Source organism: Durio zibethinus, chromosome 11, assembly GCF_047325235.1.
Source record: "Durio zibethinus cultivar Kanyao isolate XHJ-2024 chromosome 11, ASM4732523v1, whole genome shotgun sequence".
In the NCBI taxonomy this organism is placed as follows: domain Eukaryota; kingdom Viridiplantae; phylum Streptophyta; class Magnoliopsida; order Malvales; family Malvaceae; genus Durio; species Durio zibethinus.
The window spans coordinates 3,385,735-3,407,722 of NC_143172.1; the positions used below are offsets into that span (position 1 = coordinate 3,385,735).

At 33.9% G+C, this 21,988-nt stretch overlaps 3 protein-coding genes and 2 pseudogenes across 5 annotated transcripts; 4 read left to right on the forward strand and 1 right to left on the reverse strand.

Moving 5' to 3' along the window:
• Nucleotides 1-4,058: 4,058 nt before the first annotated feature.
• On the forward strand, nucleotides 4,059-7,380 carry LOC111289808 (PGR5-like protein 1A, chloroplastic). 2 transcript variants are annotated; one of them, XM_022881137.2, is made up of 11 exons: nucleotides 4,059-4,421; nucleotides 4,580-4,695; nucleotides 4,876-4,972; nucleotides 5,082-5,182; nucleotides 5,429-5,485; nucleotides 5,676-5,752; nucleotides 5,949-6,000; nucleotides 6,364-6,474; nucleotides 6,568-6,665; nucleotides 6,824-6,899; nucleotides 7,070-7,380. In XM_022881137.2, the coding sequence occupies exons 1-10, from the start codon at nucleotides 4,244-4,246 to the stop codon at nucleotides 6,891-6,893; spliced, it is 957 nt and encodes a 318-aa protein (XP_022736872.2). In that variant the 5' UTR covers nucleotides 4,059-4,243; the 3' UTR covers nucleotides 6,894-6,899; nucleotides 7,070-7,380. The 2 variants fall into 2 exon arrangements, with proteins under 2 accessions (XP_022736872.2, XP_022736873.2); XM_022881138.2 differs by having other exon boundaries at nucleotides 4,113-4,421; nucleotides 7,030-7,167.
• Nucleotides 7,381-8,724: 1,344 nt separating this feature from the next.
• LOC111289809 (expansin-A7-like) lies at nucleotides 8,725-10,121 on the forward strand (annotated as a pseudogene).
• A 1,472-nt stretch (nucleotides 10,122-11,593) lies between these two features.
• LOC111290069 (uncharacterized) lies at nucleotides 11,594-12,750 on the forward strand. Its single transcript, XM_022881467.2, has one exon. The coding sequence runs from the start codon at nucleotides 11,688-11,690 to the stop codon at nucleotides 12,609-12,611; it is 924 nt and encodes a 307-aa protein (XP_022737202.2). The 5' UTR covers nucleotides 11,594-11,687; the 3' UTR covers nucleotides 12,612-12,750.
• A 1,531-nt stretch (nucleotides 12,751-14,281) lies between these two features.
• On the forward strand, nucleotides 14,282-18,674 carry LOC111290438 (B-type cell cycle switch protein ccs52A-like). The gene is made up of 9 exons (XM_022881742.2): nucleotides 14,282-14,910; nucleotides 14,998-15,225; nucleotides 16,279-16,458; nucleotides 16,765-16,827; nucleotides 16,929-17,123; nucleotides 17,552-17,653; nucleotides 17,753-17,815; nucleotides 17,977-18,045; nucleotides 18,486-18,674. Exons 1-9 carry the CDS (start codon nucleotides 14,413-14,415, stop codon nucleotides 18,537-18,539), a joined length of 1,452 nt encoding a protein of 483 aa, XP_022737477.1. The 5' UTR covers nucleotides 14,282-14,412; the 3' UTR covers nucleotides 18,540-18,674.
• Nucleotides 18,675-19,709: 1,035 nt separating this feature from the next.
• Nucleotides 19,710-21,454, reverse strand: LOC111290791 (protein STAY-GREEN homolog, chloroplastic-like; annotated as a pseudogene). Its single transcript, XR_016346199.1, has 4 exons — nucleotides 21,187-21,454; nucleotides 20,926-21,099; nucleotides 20,282-20,449; nucleotides 19,710-20,182 (listed from the first exon to the last, which is right to left on the reverse strand). The product of XR_016346199.1 is annotated as a protein STAY-GREEN homolog, chloroplastic-like (transcript).
• Nucleotides 21,455-21,988: the final 534 nt, after the last annotated feature.

A 21,988-nucleotide genomic window follows, 5' to 3' on the forward strand; every position in this document is an offset into this window, starting at 1 on the left:
TTTAAATTAAATTTGATAAAAATAATAAAAAATTTAGACTTTATAACATTATTTATATAAATCTTTATATTTTTATTAATTCAAACAAACTCTTAATCTTTAATTTATATTCAATTGAATTTTTAATTTTTAATTTATATTTAAATTAGTATTTTAATTTTTAATTTATATTTAAATAAATTCTTAACATAAATAATTTTTCATTTAAAATAAAAATTTATTTCAATATAAATTAAAGTATAAAATTTAATTTAAATGTAATAAAATATAAAAATTTATTTTTAAAAATAAAATAATTCAAGAGTTTTTAATGTTTTATCCATTAAATTTTGAATTTTACTTTTTTTTTTCTTTTTACTTTTTGTTTCTTGTTTTTTTTTTTTTATCATTAAGGGGATAGAACCCGAAAAAAAAAAAGTTAAGGTTCGAACCTTGATTTTGATATCTTTTTTAAAGTTATTTTGACCACTAAATCAAGCAGATGAAGACTTTGTTTTTTATTTTTATCCCCAAATCAAAGTGATTTTTATTTGAAATTCAATTTACAAGACAACAAGCTATAAAAACATAAAGACATAAAAAAAAAAAAAAAGAAGGTAACAAATAATTTTGTTTCTTTTTTTTTTTTTTTCCCGTTCCTTGCCTAGGAGAGTAATCCCACAATTTGTATAATAAATAGTATTTGATTTGAGGATATCTTAAAATTTAGAATTATATTTGATATATAAAATGATTTATAGATAAGATAATAATTATCTTATATTATATTTAATTTTTATTTAAAAATAGATAAAATTATAAAATAAATTTAATTATTATTTTAATATAGGATGATTTAATTCTTCTAAAGTGAAGAAGATTATTTTTAATTTATGACATTAAATTTACATATTCTATTATACCCTTAAAAATGATATCAATAATTTAAATTATATAAATTTTAAGAAAATATAAATTTGACTAATAAATAAATTATTTTATCTTAATCATTATACGCATCAAATACAATATAAAATAATATTATTTAATTTAATTATATTCATAATATCATTTTATTTTATTATAATTTTGTGTATCAAATATATTTTTAAAGTGTTAGGCTTAAATTTCATTGTGTGAATTTGATTGTTTAGTTTAATTATAGTGTGTGGATTTGATTATTTAATTAAATTATAATTTATAACTTTATGATTTAATAATGTAATTATTGATTATACATATGTAATAATTAATTATAAGTGTAATAAAAAAAAGAAATTAAGCTGATTTGAATGCATTAAAGGTGTAATTGAGTTGAGTGAAACTTATATACTAATATGCTTGAGCTTATATACTAATATGCTTGAGCTTAAGCTTGACTTAAAAATTAAAACTTGAAACTCGACTTAAACTTGATCGAATAATATTTTTCAAGTTCAAACTCAACTTAAAGTAAATCTTGAGACAAGCTAAAGTCAAGCTCAATTAAGCTTGAATCATAATAAAAAAAATTTTAAAATTTAATTAATATGTTACATAATCAAATAAAAATAAAAGAAATTCATAATACAAAATGAATAAGATTTAAAAAAAAATCTTCATATGATGGCTTAAAAAACAATCGGACCAATTACTTTCTTTAAATTTGCTAAAATATAATTTGTTGATTTGTAAAAACAACCTGGTATAACCAATAGAACTCAAATCTTTACAAACAAAAACCATGTAGCTCATGAAATATAAACTCATAAGACATGTAAACAATTAGCTAATAGCAAAACAGAGAGAAGAAAATCCTAACATCGTCCATGTTTCATTTAAAAAAAAAAGAAAAAGAACCTAAATAGCATTAAGTTAAGGATCTAAACAAAAATAAATAAAACAAAGGGAAATGAGAAACAGCGACATGTCAAGGGTAACTTTGCCAAAATCCCAATAACAGTATACTCAAATCACCTCACACATCTCTTGTCGAATTGTTAGTGTTTGCAGTGACGAGGGTTGTAAGTATGTGTAGGTGAAGAAGACTTAAAGATGTGATTGCAATGATGAAGGTTGAGAGTAAGGGTTGTTAAAGAGTGAAGAAGACTGAAAAATAGATGAAGGAGGTGAAAGAGTGAAGGTTTGAGAGAAAACGACGTGACATAAAGTAGGAGAGAGTAAGGTTAATTTTAATATAGGTTTAGGGTTTTTTTGTTAAGTATATATAGTTTTAAGGATAAAAATATAATTTTATAATTAAAATAATAAAAAATATATTAAAATATAAAACTCAAACAAAGCTATTGAACCAAATGGTGATATGTTTAAATTCGATTTATATGATAAATTAAATTATTTAAATTTAAATTTGATTCGAAAATAATTTAATAAAATTAAATAATTTAAGAATATTGATCTATCATCTATACTTTGAGAAAAGTTGAGTAGAGTCTTAGGTTTGTAACTCGTAAAGACCAAACAAAAACCTAGGGTAGGTGAGTAGCTCAAAATCGGTGGACAGGTAGACATTGTTTTCAATGCATTAATCGCTATTATTTACATCCTTCCGTCGTCCAGCGTAGTCTCAAACTCAAAGGGTATTTCTTTCGTATTGTCATTTTTGAGCTCCCATTTTACATGTTCAAAAGCAGACTATCTGATTCAATGACCTAGGCCCAATTCATCTAATTTTTAATAAAAAATTTCAAACACAAACCAATTTGAATTATTATTTAATTAACAAAAATTTTTTATTAAACTTTAAATTTAAAATATATTTAAAAAACTCAAATATTTACTATTTTAATATTAATATTTAATGTTTTAGCAATTTAAAAAAAAAAATCCTCAAAACCCGATGTAGAACGAGTGCAAGGAAAAAGGACTAATGTTTGTAGACATATCAATTGCAAGCAGACGCATGAATGCCCTGGTTGATAAAAGGGCATCTGATCTCTTTATATCTAAACGAGCAAGAAAGAAATTTGGATTCAAGATCGAAATATAATTATGCAATTTATGCTGATATTAATTTTTCGGGCCTAGAATATGTTAGGATATTCACGAAAAAAGTGTCTAAATATGATGCTAACCAAGAAAATACATCAACGAGAGAAGAAGATATTTTTTAATTTTAATTATAATAGCTTGGATGTCTCCGATTTAGGAAAAAGCTTCCAGTTTAATACCCTATTGAAATTGTGCCAAAATTTTAAGTTCTTTTTTTTTTTTTTTAATTTCATTCATTCCTTGTACTTCGAGCAGGAAAATAATTAAATAATTTTATAATATTTATCTGCGATGGAACAAAGTACAAAGAATCTGACATATAGTAGTTTTTTATACGCTTCTGGCATGCGTATTTTAGCATAAGTCATATTATCCAAAGTGAGTTTAGTCAGACAAATTTTTTTTTTTTTAAGTTAATATTATTAAAATTAAATTTGATAATTAAAATTAAAAGTTTGACGATCATATAATTATTAACTTTTATCAAGCAAGCTGAAGATAATATTGAATTATTAAAACAGTATTTTTTTTTTCATATTTTTCTCAATTTTATTGTGTTTTGAATACTTTTGATTCAAGTGATTAATTATTTATAAATAAAAGGAATGATAACACCAAACCCATTTTTAATTGCATCCCTAAATAAGATCATATGTACCTAAACTTATCTGGACATTCTTTTTCTATATAAAAATTCTATATGCTAAAAGCCCTATAAAATAATCTGAAATACCTTCTTCACATTTTTTTTATTTTTTTATTATTCTATGATCAAATTAATTACTACAAATTGAATTTCTACATATATTTCCATTTATTTTTCCAAGAAAAGAGGAGGCCAGTACAGTGGGCTCCAAAAGACTAGATGAAACCCAAAACTATTAGCTTGGGCTAGCCCAGACCGAGAAAATGATGTCCAAGAACCAAACAGGGCCCATAAGATCTGTCCACTAATGGCCCAATGGACTGACGTGGACAAGAAAAGGCAACCACATGTCGACCTCAGGGCAACATCCTAGAAAACGACAATCGCAGATGATGACATGGCAGATTTTGTACGATAAAAAAATCGGTTATCTTTTGAAGCAGGACAAAAGAGGAGAGACCATTGCATTTCCCTCCACACGTTCCTCGGTTGCCTTATCTTTGAGCTGTCTCTCTTTTCCCTCCAATAACAATGCTCCACCACCATGATCAGCTTGACTCTTCCACCTGAAACCAGCAAAAACCAAATAGCACCATAGCTTTAACAGATTGAGCTCCTGGCTCACCAATGGCTAGCAAATTGGCCTTGACTTTGACACCCCCTCGTTTGTTCACTGCTCCTATTCAAAAATCCTTGATTACTTTTTCTTCATCTTCTCCTACCAGGGTTCAATCCAATGGAAAGCAGCTATGTTTTCGACGCAGATTGTTCTTACTTCCTATCAAGGCTACTGCTGATCAACAAGGTTTGAATCATCTTTTCAAGACCAAAAATTAAGTTTTTTGTATATGCATAACTATTGGGTGCTTAGGGGGAGCACCCAGGATTTATCTATGTAAGTGGGGCTCATTTCAATTTGGAGTTGTGGGAGAATCCTTGAGGTGACTCTAGCATTATTTGCAGACCAGGTCGAAGAAGATAAGGTTGTTGATAGTAAAATTCTGCCATACTGTAGCATAGACAAGAAAGAGAAGAAGTCATTGGGTGAAATGGAGCAAGAGTTTCTTCAAGCCCTCCAAGTACGGAAGCACAATTCTGTTTTCTATTAATTTGTTTTCCCTTGATTGCAGATATTTAACAGATATCAATTCTATAAAAGAATGGAGCGGTGGCTTAACTAAGAATACTGCCAGACCACATAACTTAACCTGGCTGTTAAGTATGCATGTAACAATGTTCTTCCTGTTCATTTTCCGCAGGCATTCTATTATGAGGGAAAAGCTATCATGTCAAATGAGGAATTCGATAATCTTAAGGAAGAACTAATGTGGGAAGGAAGCAGCGTTGTCATGCTAAGTACAGTCCAACTTTAATTCTTATCAAGCCTTGTTCAAGCAATATGGTGACATGAATCATGACATTATCCTTGAAGAGGTTGTAACTTCTTGGTTTCCTCTATTTGCAGGTTCTGAGGAGCAGAAATTTCTAGAAGCCTCAATGGCTTATGTATCTGGGAAACCAATTCTGAGTGATGAAGAATTTGATGAATTGAAACTAAGGCTAAAGGTTTGTCAGCATTTGTCTCTTTTAGATATGATGTATGAATTTAACTGTAACTGATTTATGAATTTAATCTAATGAGGATAGGAGAATTCTACCGATACAAAGTAAGCAGCCATATTGTCAGCTCCATGTCTACCGTTTTTCCAGCCTAAAATGCCTGTAGTATGGGTGGAGATAAGCCATCAGCTTTATTAGTTTAATGCAGAATTTCCTTCTAATGTTGTTTATTTTTCTATAACTGTTGTCTAGATGGAAGGAAGTGAAATTGTGGTTGAGGGTCCAAGATGTAGTCTCCGTAGTAGAAAGGTATAAAGTCTTCTCTTTTTAGTGTGATTGTGCATACCATGAATAATTCTGAATTAAGCATGCTGCATAGGTGAGCACTGCATATATTCCCTCATTATTCCATTCCATTAAATCAAAGCACAAGGAATCTCCTTTTTAAGCCTAGTAAATGGTTCAATTCATCCTCATTTGATCATCTTTCTTCTCATAGGTGTACAGTGACCTATCTGTTGACTATTTGAAGATGTTCCTCTTAAACGTCCCAGCGACTGTGGTTGCCCTAGGATTGTAAGTTATTATTATTATTTTTTTCCTTTTGTACTAATACTGTTTTTATCTGAAAATGACAAGATGTGAACTACTTAATAGTAATCTGCATCCTAAGCCTCTTATCCTGAATGCTAGCTAGTTTGTTATGCTTTTCATCTGTACTTATGATATTATTTAACCCTATAAATCATTCATCTATGTTCTGGTTTTCCAGGTTTTTCTTCCTAGATGATCTGACTGGATTTGAAATCACATATCTTTTGGAGGTAAACAGTTATTACCGCTATTATGCTTCTGAAGCTAATGAATGCAAAGGCTGATATATTACCCTGGTTCTTTGCCCTTTCCCAATGGTTGCATTTGAATGATCCTTGTATTGGCTGAATTGATCATCCAAATTTGAAATCTCTCATGGACAACACTTTCCCCTTTGGGTTTCTAGTACCTTGTCTCAAAATCAGAATCTCTTCCTATATTCTCTCTCTTCATTTAAGAAAGCCCAAATAGCTTTGTCATCAAGTATGATGCCAATGATATAGCCATGCTCACGACCTTTTGTACACTGTCATTAAACTAGTGTCCTACATTTGTTCTTCTACTTACTTTTCTGTGAAATTGTTGAATTGCAGCTTCCAGAACCATTCAGTTTCATTTTCACTTGGTTTGCTGCCGTGCCCTTGATAGTTTGGTTAGCTCAAGCCCTCACAAAAGTGATTGTGAAAGACTTTCTGATCCTAAAAGTAAACATCTGTTTCATCCTTTCCAATGTTACTCTCAACAGCCCCATAATCTTTCTATGAACTATGAAACTAATTTGTAACTTTACCTTCTAGGGCCCTTGCCCGAACTGTGGTACTGAGAATGTCTCCTTCTTTGGCACTATACTATCGATTTCCAGTGGTGGAACCACCAACACTCTTAAATGTTCCAAGTAAGTTGATCATTTGTTTTACTTCAAAAAGAAAAATGAAAATGTCGACCATTTGTTTACTAACCACATTCACTAATAAAACTTTTAACTTCCATCATTCACACTGCATCAAAACTTTAACTTCCTAACTCTTTTTTTTTTTTTTTTTTTCACTTCAGTTGTGAAACCCCATTGGAATATAATTCAAAAACGCGGTTGATTACATTGCCAGAAGGAAGTCAAGCTTGATTGGAGGTATATACCATGCTTACCCTAGAATCCCTCCCTAGAACTTCAAATTTGGACTTGCCTTACCTGTGCTTGAGTTACTTAGAGACAGAGAAATGATACTAGTAATTTACTTTGCATCTCTTTTCTCGAGCAGTGTTATTACCGGTTTTTAACAGACACGGCCATGGCTGCAGGATGAATTACTTCCAGGGAACCACATCAAGCCTGCTACTAACTCAGAAAGTTGGAGTGAAGCGTTTCATATGTTCTAAACCTGGTGGGTCATCACTTGCAGCACAGTATGAGAATTTGATATGTGCTGCACTGTAGAATGTATACCAGTTGTATGTTATGTCGAATATGGTATTTGTAAGTAACATGTAATATATTTATACCTAAACAGGCACATTGACAGGAAAAGCGGAGAGCAAAATTGCTGTGAAAATCTTTAATTCAGTAAAAATCATGTTCTATGCAATGCTCTAAATGAGCTTTAATTCATATATTTCATTCTCACCAATGTAGCTCATAGTGGTTGCACATTTAATTAAAATGAGATAATTGAATAGACTCATTGCATTGAGGAATTAATCACGAAGGTGAACCATCAATTACTAAAAAAAATAAAAATGCTGTAGTAGTAAATAAACAAATAGAAAAACTTCTGGTAGATATAAGCTAGAAAATATGCTGTCTGGGACAAGAACAGGGTACAAAAAATGCAGTGATATCTGTTCCAGCACCCAAAGGCATTCAATGATAGGCAAAATGAAAACCGAAACATACCTTAGTAAAAACTCGAAGAAACAAAGGGCAAGTCTGCAAATTTGATACTAGTAAGTAAATAAAATTAACATAAAAGAGGGACAGAAGGACTTTTTGAACAAGAACCCAAGGCATTAAAGATTATACCTTTTCAATAACATAAAATTCTTTATTCACTCTATTATGGTAACAAGTAATTATTTAATTTTTCACATCTTAATTAAAGTTGATAATTGATGATCAAATTGTGTTTTGCAAGGTTGACATATGTCAGCATGCTCCCAAATATTGAACTGAATATATTAGTACTAATTTTGTTGAACCTTAAAAAAGAAATTAAGATAATTAATGGGTGTCATTTATTGATTTCACAAATAATTAATAATCTGGTTATTTTTAATAAATGAACAAAAAATCAAGTCAATAATAAATGGGTTTTTTTTTGTTAAATTTTCAATTTCACCTAGTGGTATATACTTTTCACTTTTTTTACTAATTGAGAATTAGAGTTACCAAAAATCCAACCCTAAAATTAAAAGTCTAATATTTTATGAACAAATCGCATGAAAATTGGCATATACTATAAATTTTTATGAATGAAAGACTCTTAATGATATAATTCCTAAGTCTTCGTCTACTTAATTATCAACCATAGGGAGAAAAAAAAAACTTATGAACCGACCAATATTGGAAAAATAATTACCACTTAAAAAATACTATCAAACTAGTAAACTACAAACATTAACCAACTTAAAATTGACAAAAGAAAAATGTAACGTCCTCAAATTTTTAAGAGTAAAGAGCAAAAATTAAAACAATAAAACGTTAATAGTTCTTCCCTTCTTCAATATTTTAATTTAGTTTAACTAAATAAGTTGCACGAATAGAACCTGCACCCACGTTGACAAATCACAAAAAATATGTGTGATAAACAATTATATTCAATGATTGAAGAAGCATTGCATCCGATCCATTTCCAAAAACTTTTGAGTTTGACTTGATCGAATTTCTTTTAATCTTCGTGAGTGCCACGAAGGCATGAAATTTGCTTTTGATCCTTCTTCGAAAGGTTGGTAGTTTGCAAACTATATATAAAAGAAACATGTACAAGTCAAGAGGTATTGTTCTAATTTGTCTGGAAGATCTCGAAAGGAAGAATAAACCATGGCTACTTCTTTTAATTCATGGAGCTTTAGGTTCTTTTCGATGACATTTATTACAACATTGGCTATCATCAGCAAACCTTCCGTTGCAGTTCCAGTACTGTTTCAGCCAAGCCCTTGGGCCCTTGCCCATGCCACCTTTTATGGCGACGAAACCGCTTCCGAGACTATGGGTATGTTTGTCATATAAGCACCTTCATATAGCTGGTCATTCTTTGAGGTTAAGCTTTTGCATTGGTATACAACTGCTCATTCTTTGACCATTGAACCATTTTTTAATCTAATACCATTTCTGGTCCATCCTTAGTAACCTGTTTTCTGTATGAGCTTACAGGAGGAGCTTGTGGGTATGGGAATTTGTTTAGCAATGTTATGGTACGGACACAGCTGCTCTGAGCACAACATTGTTCAACAATGGGTTTGCTTGCGGAACTTGTTTCCAAATAAAGTGTGTTCAGTCATCTTGGTGCTACAGTGCGGATCCATTCACCACAGTTACTGCAACCAACCTTTGCCCTCCAAATTGGGCCGAAGACTCCAACAATGGTGGCTGGTGCAACCCTCCTCGAGTCCACTTTGACATGTCCAAGCCCGCTTTCATGAAAATTGCTCAGTGGAAGGCTGGCATTGTCCCTGTCATGTACCGAAGGTATATACCGGGCTCATTGCTAACACTCAAATTCAAAATTTGTTGGATAGTGATACTAAACTCTCCTCTTCAACTTTCACCTAATAGGTTAAAATTTCAGGTTGACTAAGTCTTTCATCTAGTATCAGCTGTCTTTAACACAAAAATTCAACATGATTTTGCCTATGGAGGAGGATGTTTAAAGTTTAAACCGTTTCTTGAGCTATGATCAACTTGGCTTCTTAAATTGTTCTTGAATTTTATTATTGAAATATATATGCTATCCTAAATGGTCAATGATTCCAATCCTGGCAGGGTACCGTGCGTAAGGCCAGGCGGGCTTAGATTTTCTTTCCAAGGAAATGGGTACTGGTTGTTGGTGTATGTGATGAATGTGGGAGGAGGTGGTGACATTGCAAGCATGTGGGTTAAAGGAAGCAAAACAGGGTGGATTAGCATGAGCCATAACTGGGGAGCTTCATACCAGGCATTTGCAACTCTTGGAGGCCAGTCTCTTTCCTTCAAGATCACTTCATACACATCCAAGGAGACTGTCATAGCCTGGAATGTTGCACCTGAAGATTGGAATGTAGGATTGACTTACAATTCAAATGTGAACTTCCATTAATCAACAAGTTCACAATAGCTCTTCTTTTTTCCTTTTACTTTTCCCCTTTTTAAAGCCCTAGGCCCATGCATTATTGCTTTCCTTTTCTTGGAGATATTTTCCTTTGTACTTTGTTGAGCATAGGCAACTGGGCAGCTCCATGGTTCAACCCTGTTTGAATGGCCAGGAGAAATTATTGCCTTCTCTTCTTTTGGTTATTTCACTGTAGTTTTCTTCCCTTCTGTTTCTCTTTTTTCTTTGCTTTTCCTATTCCTTACAAGTAATTGCTTGAACAAGACATGGGTAGGAGTACTGAAATATGAACTTGCTTCTCTTTTGCAATAGTATTATCTACAGCTTCTTAAATTATCCAAAACAAAGTTGACTTTTAAATGTTAGTGGTTTGCACTTTACCACACCATCAGAAACATTTCAAACATTGATTTTGGAAGGGGATATTCCAAGCTAAAATACTCAACGGGAAGACAATGAATCTGTCCTTATATGTGATGATTTTGTAGAAAAATCATCTAGAGAACAAGGATTTTGGCCTTCAAATTTTGCGAAAGATTTGCAATATTGATATCAACAGAATATTGAAATACAGAAAACGGAACTGATAATTATATAATAATTCATGCCTTAGGCCTTTGCCAAAACCCTAAACCAAGAATAAAGATGCCAGTTGGCACTAATTAAAAAGAATACTACTATTTCTTTTGATTTTATTGTACAAAGGCCATGTGTATTTGGGGACCAAATCAAAGGGATTTAAAGAGAATTGGGATGGGGTGCCATATCATGAGACCCATAAATTTGTTAAAAGTGGGGAACAAGTTAAAAACACAATCTGAGTACTGAGTCCCCAAGGCGAAATCTGCCCTTATTTCAATCCCTTAGCACGCCAGCTTTCTTTTCATTTCCTTTTTTATATAGGGGGTCATCATCAGGCCACGCCCCAAATCATTTCTGCCAACCTTAACCTCCCCTTTACCTAGCTTGTCAAAGTTTCTTTCCATGCCACAAAGCAAAAGGCTTCATGTTTTAGAAGTCAAGGGAATTATTAATGTATATACCAAATCACTAGTTGCCAGTCTAAAAGCAAATTATGTAGTAGTGCCTGTTTCTTGCTATAAACTCCAAAATCCTCTTAAAATCATATAGCATTCATTAATTTTCTGCGTAGATGATATATGAAAATATGGTTGATAGCAAAGAAAAAGGAGAATCTCATTGATACAAAATGAGAGTAATTCACCAACGTGGCAAATTGTTATTGGATTGAACCATTGGAGAACTGCAGATAAATTGCCTGATGCCCCACATCATCCAAAACAGGCAATCGTTTTTAGCTACACTGTTACAGCCATCTCGCATAGATTCTGCCTGGGACACCATTCAATGAAAAGGGAACATGAACTTCCCTTTCTCTTCAATTCAAAGCCTCTATCATCTATAAACTTCCCCAAACAGTCAAACTTTCCTCTTTGCTACTTTAAACCTGTCACATCTAGAAGAGGAACAAGAAACTGATCTAGAGTATACCTTTCAAAGAAGTCAAGTTCCTTCCATACACCAACCAAGAAAAATTAGAAAAAGACCACTCAACAGTTCTATCCAACATCTTTTAGCCAACCTAAGCTCCTCTCATGGGCTCTCTTTTCTCTCTCACATTGATAATGCTTTCATGGGCGTCATTACTCTCAATGAAAGCTGAAGCTGAAGGGATCAGATCAGCTCGCCTTCTGGACCTTCTCATTAGGGACTACACGGTAAAGTCCTTTGAAATTCAATTGAGAACAGGTATTGTACACACTGTACATTTACCTGCGAACTTATCTGGCATCAAAGTCGATACAGCAAGGTTTAGATGTGGAAGTCTCCGCAGATATGGTGCTCAAGTTAAGGAATTTCATTTGGGAAGTGGTGTGGCCGTGCAGCCTTGTGCAGAAAGAGTCATGGTAGTTAGACAAAGCTTGGGTTATAATTGGTCATCCATATACTATGCTAACTATAATCTTTCAGGTTACCAGCTTGTGTCACCTGTATTAGGCCTCCTCGCTTATAATGATGGCAGTGACGTGAGTTTTGGTAGCCCTTTTGAGCTTGGAATTCTTGCCAGGGAAGAACCAATTAAAATAGATTTCAGCAACATTACAAAGGCATTCAACATGACAGGAATCAGGCCATTGTGTGCTTGTTTCGAAGGAGATGGCAATGTAACATTGAAAAACCAAGTATCACCCAATGTTTGTGTTGCAACCAGGCATGGCCATTTCGGTTTGGTCATTGAGTCACTGCCATCTTTGCCTGTGAGGAAGAAGATTAGCGGATGGAAAGTGACGGTTGGAAGCTCAATCGGAGCTGCTTTGGGTGCTTTCCTCTTGGGGTTGCTTTTGGTGGCAATGTTTGTTAAGGTGAAGAAGAAAGCAAGAATGGAGGAGTTGGAGCGGAGAGCATATGAAGAGGAAGCTCTTCAGGTTTCCATGGTTGGACATATCAGGGCTCCGACAGCATCTGTAACTCGAACAACGCCTACAATCGAACATGAGTACATACCTTACCCCTCTTGAAATGTAAGCTATGTGATTTTTTTTTCTTTTTTATGTATGATCATTCTTTTTGTGATATTAGCTCTATTTGTTTTTGAAATAGAAAACAAATCCAACCAAATATTCTTATGTCCAACGTCTTGGAACAGAACAACTCTATTTTTCAAGGATATATGTTGGTTCATTATTCTCTTTTCTTTCAATTCTGACGAAAAGGATGCAACTTAGTTATTTCTTCCACTAAGGTTTCAAGGATTTTTCAAAATAGATAGGCAAACTGAATTTAGATCTAAATTCTTTGTTCTATATGTTTCAGAATTTCATATTTTCAAGCACATATGGGAACAAATATCAGAATATCAGATTCGTGATTGTTTATTTGAAATTTCAGATTTCAAATTACATTTGAAAAAGCTTTTCCGTTCTTTCTTTCTGGCCTACATCAGTCAAAAAGCCATGAGCGTGAGCTTTAAACATTTTCTAAAAGTGATTGCAACTTTTGCTGACAATTGAGGACACAAGAAATAACATCAGAATGGTTAAAGAAAATCAAGTTACCCCTCATCCACATTCTCCTCCAACATGAGTTTAGGTATTTGAAATCAGATAAAAAAAACTAAGAGATTTTGCATGTAAAATTTTGGGTACTGTTTTTTTCACCATCATCATATATAACAACAAAATGTAGGCTGAAAACATGCAAGTTTGCTACCAACATCATGGAAAGAAGACTCTGATCAACACTTTATAGTTCAGTGAAAAAGTGTGGCACGCTTGAACGCAAAGACTACATGCTTTACAAGTTGTTTTCTGCTTTGTGGGTAAAACATAATTATCAGCCTACGACCCTTGGAATTTGAGTTTGTTTAGGGGTGAAAAAAGTTGGTGGCCACCTCTTCTGATGGTCTATGCATGGGCCACAATGCGTTGGCTCCAGATTATAACCAGAGTTTTTCAGCTTCAGATGTTAGATATAACAGATTGGAATCAGAATAATTAAGAAATATATACTTTGATGAAATATAAAAAAGGCAAATGTTTTCTCTTAGTAAATTATTCTGTAGAAGATGGAAATAGTTGTTGGCTATGCCAGCCAAAGTGGGGGACCTTATAATTCAAGGATGTTATTATATTTTAACCTTCAATTATTTCTTACAATAATATTAGCTTTAATACCTCCATCAACTTCCTCCTCTCTCATTCGCAGCCAATCTGCCATGATTTTTATGCTGCAGCTCTCCTCCATGACTTTGTTTTCCAGGCGCAGCAATTGTCATGGAGCCAATATGGCACAATCAACCCATTTCTCAAGTTGGAGTACAAGAGGACCATCGATACCGTACCAATACTCCCTTTGCAAAAGAAATATTATTAATTCTGAAATAAAAAACTTCAATGGAAGAAGGTTTAAGAGAGAGAGGGTGAAAGAGAGAAATGAGTTGGGCCGGTTCCTATCGGATGACCCATCCCAACTACAAAATACGGCTAATTGGTATGCCCAATCCAACTGCCTAATCTAACGCTCCTCCTGTCATCGGAATCTCTGCTAACCTGCCTTTACCAAAATCAAATCCTTCCCTTTCTTTCGCGCAATAACGCTTCAGTACTGATTGTTACTGTTACCAAGATTTCCCGGGAAGAAACTGACGTTAACCAAATGCTGTTAAAAATCTCACTTAAAAATAAAAACTACGAATGTATTTAAAAAACACTTTTAACGTTTTCCGTCACCAAAAAGGAAACCAAAAGAGAAAATCTTCCCCCAAGCAATAACTTGTCTTCAACCTCTCGTTCATTCGCCATTGATTATCAATAGTTATCTATGGACGATCCCACGTTAAGCAATCAACGTAACCAATCTACTCGGTCAACTCCTCGTCTCAACCTCCCGTCGAGAATGTCCGACTATTCCCTCCATCTCGAAAACCTTCCGGCTTGGACAATGCACATCAACCGTATGATCAACTCCAACTACAACCGCTCTCCGTCGCGCACAATATTCTCCGATAGGTTCATCCCCAGCAGATCTGGCTCTAATTTCGCCCTATTCGACATCTCAAATTCTCCCACGTCAGCCGAAGGAAAAGAAGACGGTCCCGGTACTTATAACAGCCTTTTACGCGCCGCACTGTTCGGGCCCAATACGCCGGACAAGAAGGACCCATCGGGCCTACCGGCCTTTCGGAACATTTTCCGGTACAAAACTGAAACTAAACGGTCATTACATTCGCTGTCACCTTTCGGGCTCGACGAGTCGGTCCACGGGATTAGCCATAGCCCCGTTAAAGCTCCCAGGAAAGTTCCCAGGTCACCTTACAAGGTGAGGGTTTTTATGGTTTTATGGTAAATTTGGTTGAAATTTGAAATTTTGTTTTTTGGGTTAATTTTTATTCTTCTGTTCTTATAGGTTTTGGATGCACCTGCATTGCAAGATGATTTTTATTTGAATTTGGTGGATTGGTCTTCGAATAATGTGTTGGCGGTGGGGTTGGGGAACTGTGTTTATTTGTGGAATGCTTGTAGTAGTAAGGTTACAAAGTTGTGTGATTTGGGCATTGATAATAGTGTATGTTCAGTTGGTTGGGCTCAACGCGGAACTCATCTTGCTGTTGGGACTACCAACGGCAAAGTTCAGGTTTGATTTTATTAGTATTGGATGATAAAAATCTTTATGTTGCCAACTTATTACAAGTGTCTGCGTGTGTATGCTTGCTTTCTGATGTTGAATGTGTTACTTTAAGGCTGCTATAATTAGATGGTGTAAGTACGCGGTGGATAATGCGTGAATCCAAACAAGTATTATTAAGAATCAAGGCAGTACTTCTTAACAAATGTAATAATGTTTTCAAAGTCTCTTATAAACAGGGGTGGCGGCAGAATGCATGCAAAGTGTGAAAGCTTTGTCTCCCAAATAAAAGACATTGCCAAATCCTACTATTATGAATAGTGCAAATTTATTGTCACTCATTTGATTTATCTGGCAATTTTTTCATTTATTTTTCTATGGAATTGTTCTTGACTTTACTGATGCTTCTTTATGTTGTTTGCCTTTTCGAGATTATTGAGCTATCACACCATGTTCAAATTGCAATTGACAACAATAGTTTGCTTGTATGATGTAGTTAGAAAGCTCTAAAACTGTAGATAATTTTTGGGAGAAATAGGAGGGTATGAAAAAGCCTTAAATTTGTTAGGAATCTGCTTCGTTGGTCATATAAGGTCTGACTATAAAGTGAAAGCTTCTATCCATAATTTTTGGATTCAGACTAGAGATAAACTAGAAAATTGTTTACTGGTTTACTGGTCTTGTCAAATGCAAGCGTGGTACCTTTTATAGATATGTACAAACTGGAAGAATTTCTGGGCATTGTAAGACGTAAAATTTTTTCTATTTTGTTACCAAATTGAAACCTCATTTTAACTTCCTCATGTAAGGAAAATACATTCTTTAATAGCTACTATGAATTTCATTACTTTAATTTTTTAAGTTAGCTTTGACTCTTCATCTATTTGCTTGAATCTTTGGGCTTTATTAAACTTTGACATAAGCTAGTAACTTAATACTTCTATCATAATCAGGGAAGGTGACCACATTGAATCTTCTAACCTCTGTCTATATTTGGCTTCTTCCAGCATTTTACTTGTAGGATAATGTGGTTAGTTAATGGCTATCAATTTTTGTATGTAGATTTGGGATGCATCTCGCTGCCTGAGGGTAAGAACAATGGAGGGGCATTGTTTACGTGTTGGGGCCTTAGCTTGGAGCTCTTCTTTATTAACTTCTGGTAGTCGTGATAAGAGCATTCTTCAAAGAGATATACGTGCTCAGGTTGATTTTGTTAGTAAACTCTCTGGACACAAGTCAGAGGTTTGACTCTTATTCATCTTCTGTTTGATTAATGTGATTAAATATGTATATTTTTGGTCCTAAAAATTGTATATATGTAGATATACATATTATTACATTTGGATATTAATTTATTTTTTCTAACATGTATCTCTTCTGATTTCATAAATGCCACTTGTCCTTCTTGTTTTGTCGTGGATGCATCATCCAACGCCTGTCATTATTTATCTTTGGAAATGCATGTTCTGCCAATCATGCTTGTGTCCTTTCACCTCTAAGAACATGTTGCCAAACTCTGAGTCTGAATCTTTATTGGCCATTATATAGGTTTGTGGACTGAAGTGGTCTTATGATAACCGTGAACTAGCATCAGGCGGGAATGACAACAAAGTATGTAATAACAATTCTTTTGCCTTTCTAACTTATTCTGTTGCTTAGTATACATTTGACTTTTCAACTGATTAAATGGCTAAACTCTCATCCATATACAGCTTTTTGTTTGGAATCAACATTCCACTCAACCTTTCCTGAAATACTGTGAGCATACCGCTGCTGTAAAAGCAATTGCATGGTCTCCCCATCTGTATGGGCTACTTGCATCTGGAGGTGGTACAGCTGATCAATGTATTCGATTCTGGAATACAACCACTAACACACACTTGAGTTGCATGCACACTGGCAGTCAGGTGATTTTTCATTTTTGTATTTTTTATCATATCATGCCCCTTTAATATGGCCTTAAATGTGCATGGAATGAAAAAACTTTTTGGTGCATACAGCTGCTTCCTTGTCTGCATTGATATAATTGATCTTTTTCCAATTGGTTTGAAATGATGAAACATGCTGTCATTTGCATGGTAGTCAAATTTATTCTCCTGTCAATCTAAAATGCATTGGCCTTGTTAACAATAACAAGATAAGAGTGACCGAAAATTTTAATCTACATATTTTAATTTCAAGTTCTCCTATAAGTTCTTGAAATGTGTCCACGGTAAAGTTTTATTATAGAAATTAACAGATATATAGTCACTAGTTTCTTTTGGCCTCAGTGATGCTTCTTAATACTAGAGTTACAAATTCTAGACGGTGCTAATGTCCACTTTATGAATGACAGGTATGCAATCTTGTGTGGTCTAAGAATGTCAATGAACTCGTCAGCACTCATGGATACTCCCAAAACCAGATAATTGTTTGGAGATACCCTACAATGTCAAAGGTAAAGAAAGCTTAAAGAAAACAGTGTCTAACTGTCTATATGATGATAATCTCTCATTATCCACTTTTTCCTCTCTAAAATTTTATTCTACTAATGCAGTTGGCTACTCTTACGGGCCACACATACAGAGTTCTTTATCTTGCAATCTCACCTGATGGACAGGTAGCTCACTTTCACAAACTGTATAGTTCCCTGTCTTCTACTTCTATAGTTTGATGATGATAAAGATAAAAAAGAATATATATGAGAAAAGTTACACAACTTTATTTTCTCTTTATTTGTACATGCATGCTCTTCCATGGCTGAATGACTTTTTCTTGCAGACGATAGTTACTGGAGCTGGAGATGAGACGCTAAGGTTTTGGAATGTGTTCCCTTCCCCTAAATCTCAGGTAATGACACTTGGATTCCAGGCTATCTGGACTGGATATCTTTATCTTTTCCACAAATTGTATAGTCTTACTTTTTTTCTGATCATTTTAGTTTGACATTGGTTTTATGTCAATCTAACTTTTTTCTTGATACCCATTCTCTGGATTTTCCCTCCAGTATATAAATTTACTACTATTTATTTGTTGGGAGTTTAAATAGTTTCATGTTGAGGAAAGTGAAGTATAGTACTACTTTTTTTGGTCAAAAAGCTAGTTCCTATTGAGTACTGTTGAATGCTTAGTTTCAGTGAAAAGACTTTGCTGCATCATTCTGTGGTTTGCCTCCAACTATTGCATCAAGTTCTTTCAAGATTCTCTTCTTTCTGGTTTCTATACAACTGTCTGCCAAGCATAGGTCTATAAAACAACTCATTTCTTTTTGGGCATGATCTTTAATGCAGAACACTGATACCGATATAGGAGCATCATCTTTTGGAAGAACAACAATTCGGTGAGTCCATGAAGAGAATATGCTGCTGTAAGCATTCTCGTCCTTTGAATTATCAGACTTCAACAAGAAAATACGCTCTTTGAGCATTCTCATGCTCTGAATTATCAAATTTGTTGCGTGAACCAAACCACAACGTTGTAAAAAAAAAAAAAAATTGCAGCAGGTGCAAGAGCTAAGATATTGCTAGTTTCTTGCAAATCATTGATTTTGAGGCCCAATTTTCCTTTTGCTTTGAAATAGATTTGATTGATATATAGCGGGAGGTGCTATCAGTTGTTCGTGGCTACTCCCTTCCCTTCCATTGTATATTAAAGAAGTCCGAGAGGTCCTAGAACTTATTGTACCACGTTTATTTCTGTGTTTGCAAATAAATGGCCAAGTGTCAAAAAAATCTTTGAACTGTAATTAAAAAATTTATTTAAATATTTAACATTTTATTGCAATCAGCCTTTTAATATTTTATTTCGATTTAATTGAATCTTTAATTAGACAAAATTGGACCAATCTCTTAATTTTTTGGGAGATCTTAGAAAGAGAAAGAAAAAGAAAAGAAAATAAAAAAAAATTATTTTATTTAATTTATATATATTAATTATATCACATATCAAAATTTTATATGAAATTTTATTTTAATGGACAAAAAATATAAAGATGTTAATTTTTTTCATTCAAATAAAAATTTAATTAGATGTAATTAAATATTAAAAGGGTTAATTAATTATAATAAAAAAAATTTAAATAATTTTTTAATTATAACTAAGAGATTTTTTAAACCTTTTAACCTAAAAAAATGCATACTTGGTTTTCCACTTATATTTTCCATCGCTACTGTTTCCAATCAACAAGGTTCATGGTAAAATTCGGCAGCCTGTTCCTCAACATGTTAAGCTGTGGGTATCATTTTACCAAAAAAAAAGAAAAAGATCCATGGGTGTCCTAGACGAACCATTCTTCATATTTATACATTATCGACTTAATTACAGCATGTTGACAGCATGAAAGAATTACAAACTGTACTTTTCTTTCTGGGCCCTTAAATCAGATGTATGGGTCATATTTGAACACATCCTTACACCGACTGTAATCGCATCCTGGAAAAAAAAATCCGATTACAGGTCTTTGAACCCCCAGCACTTTTTGTTTTAAGTCGTACTATTTCTTGGAGGGGAAGTAATTTCGGACACCCACTTTGTATTTGCATCATTTCTTTCATCACAGACAAAAGAGTACAAATTACTATGAATGATCAACGATAATTAATTAATTAAATATTCATTCATTCTATAGTTTCCAGATTTGGTAGAGGCAACTGCTGCTGCTGCTGGGTCCATGTTTTTCATTTTCATGGGGAATCTTTAGTGACCATGGGATCAAGCTCATTGGTGGAAAACAACAGTTACAGTTCTCTTGGCATGGCTCTGGCAATTTCCAGTCACTTACCGAAGTTTCTTGTTTTTTCTCTTGTTGTGTCACAACATCATCAGCCTCTCTAAAAGAAGGTGCTCCAGCTTCCACCAGCGGACCCCAGCACTCTACTCTGTTGAATTCTGGAGTGTTTGAATGAAAATAAACCCAAACCAAAGACTCCTGTAATTCTGGGTAGTTTTTCAGCAAATTGCCATCTCCATGGACAAAAGCCTTCAGTACCTTTTTTTTTTATATACAATATAATTAAGAGGTTAATTTTCCAGAAGATTAATACCAAGAAATAGTAGTAATCATTTGTCAAAGAAATTGATTAATTACCACGGGGAGTTCTTTGCAGAAGATGAAGTATCTAAGTCTAGCACACAAGTCTAAGAGGAAATGGCCTCCGCTTATGTGACAATGGACATGCAAAGACATCTTTCCCTGCACTTTCTTCCATTCTGCCACCACTTCGTCTCTGTATAATTTGTTTGACCAACCCTGCAACTGCAAGCAACCACCAATTTCTCTTCTTCTTTCAGTTTTACATGTGATAAATATTGTGATCAGGACTTGATAGTGAGTAGCTACGGTCAATATTCATCATATTCATTCCGCAGCCCACGAAATGACCCAACATAATATTTAAGAAAAATGAAAAAAAAAATTATATGCATCAAAAACACTATTTAGCAATAGATTCCTTGTCATATCGACTTTTCCATCTTCCCATGTTTTCCTCACATTAATTCATCTTGGTTTTCATTGATCAAACCATTCGTCAGCTGACAACATAGATCTATTTTGACTTTTTATCATACAAATCCCCACTTTGGCCTGTTTTCTTCACAGTGACAAATAATACTGTAGTACAAATTCTAACACAAAAATAACAATAATAATACTAATAAAAAAATTCCCAGCAGCGAAATGAATAAGGAAACAATTTTATGATAAAATGGATTACGAAATGAAAGGATAACCTGAGAGTTGTTTATGGTCTGTGAGATTGCAAGAGTAAGTTTAGAGGTTATATCACTGTGTGTAAGGGTGTAAGTTCTAGGAAGCTTCCCTGGGTGCTTCTTCTCATCAACTCCTAAAAACAGAACCTTAAGCTTTGATGCCTCGAATATAGCTGGCCCAAACAACCTTGCTACCTGACCCAATCCAATCCATCAAATCAGTATTAATCTTCCTAATTCCAAAAATAAAATTGTAATGAAAAGGACAAAAAAAAAGATTACGGGAACAATAGCTTGGTTCTTCTTCTTGGATCTTCTTCTGGAAATAAAAAGAGATCCGTTTTGTTCAAACACAGAAGGTCTTGGATTTGAAGGGAGAACAGGAGCAAAGTTCAAAGTTCCCATAGCTAATATCCAAGCTCCAAGTTTGATGGAGAGAAGCCCCCAAATAAAGAGGAAAAAAAAAACTATTCAATAATGAAATGTTAAGCTATAATAGTTATAGCAAAAGAAAAGAGCGGAAACTTTGGAGGGGAAGAAATAGGGAGAATATTGGAGGAAGAGCAGACTGAGACTTTGAAACTCTTCTGGGAACTTTTGTTCCTTTTGCTCTTGCTTTTACTTAAGAGTCGCTTAGCTTAAACTTTTGCCTTTACTTAACTTGTCTGTTGAGCTTAAGCTGAAAACTTTGAAAATACTAGACGCTAGCGTTTGGAATTGCGTTTGGGGAGAGTTTGAATTGAATAGATAGAGTGTCCGTATGGTAGTTCGAGTTAGCGGCAAGTTAGAGAAAGAGAAAGATAAAAGAGGTTGCTTGAAGCTCCAAACTACGTTGACACTTGGGCTTTAACATGTTATTAACACGTTGCGCTCACATCTTCAAACATGCAGATCTCTTTACGTGGCACGCTTTTGTTGACTCCCATAGCTTTGTATACTCAAATACCCTACTCTGGCCCGCCCGGACAAGATCAACTTTGTTAATTACTTCTAACTTTTTTTTTTCTTTTACATTGAATATGGCAATATTAGAATATAGAAAAAAATTGCATGTATTAGAATTTAAATTTTAAAATTATTTTAT

Excerpts from the sequence above, each read along its gene's own strand:
- LOC111290438 (XM_022881742.2), top strand. The coding sequence starts at position 14,413 with ATGGACGATCCCACGTTAAGCAATCAACGTAACCAATCTACTCGGTCA. Across the intron at positions 16,828-16,928 it reads CAGGCGGGAATGACAACAAA|CTTTTTGTTTGGAATCAACA; the intron begins GTATGTAATAAC and ends ATCCATATACAG. Across the intron at positions 18,046-18,485 it reads TCCCTTCCCCTAAATCTCAG|AACACTGATACCGATATAGG; the intron begins GTAATGACACTT and ends TCTTTAATGCAG.
- LOC111289808 (XM_022881137.2), top strand. The coding sequence starts at position 4,244 with ATGGCTAGCAAATTGGCCTTGACTTTGACACCCCCTCGTTTGTTCACT. Across the intron at positions 5,486-5,675 it reads GTAGTCTCCGTAGTAGAAAG|GTGTACAGTGACCTATCTGT; the intron begins GTATAAAGTCTT and ends TTCTTCTCATAG. Across the intron at positions 6,475-6,567 it reads AAGACTTTCTGATCCTAAAA|GGCCCTTGCCCGAACTGTGG; the intron begins GTAAACATCTGT and ends TTTACCTTCTAG.
- LOC111290069 (XM_022881467.2), top strand. The coding sequence starts at position 11,688 with ATGGGCTCTCTTTTCTCTCTCACATTGATAATGCTTTCATGGGCGTCA.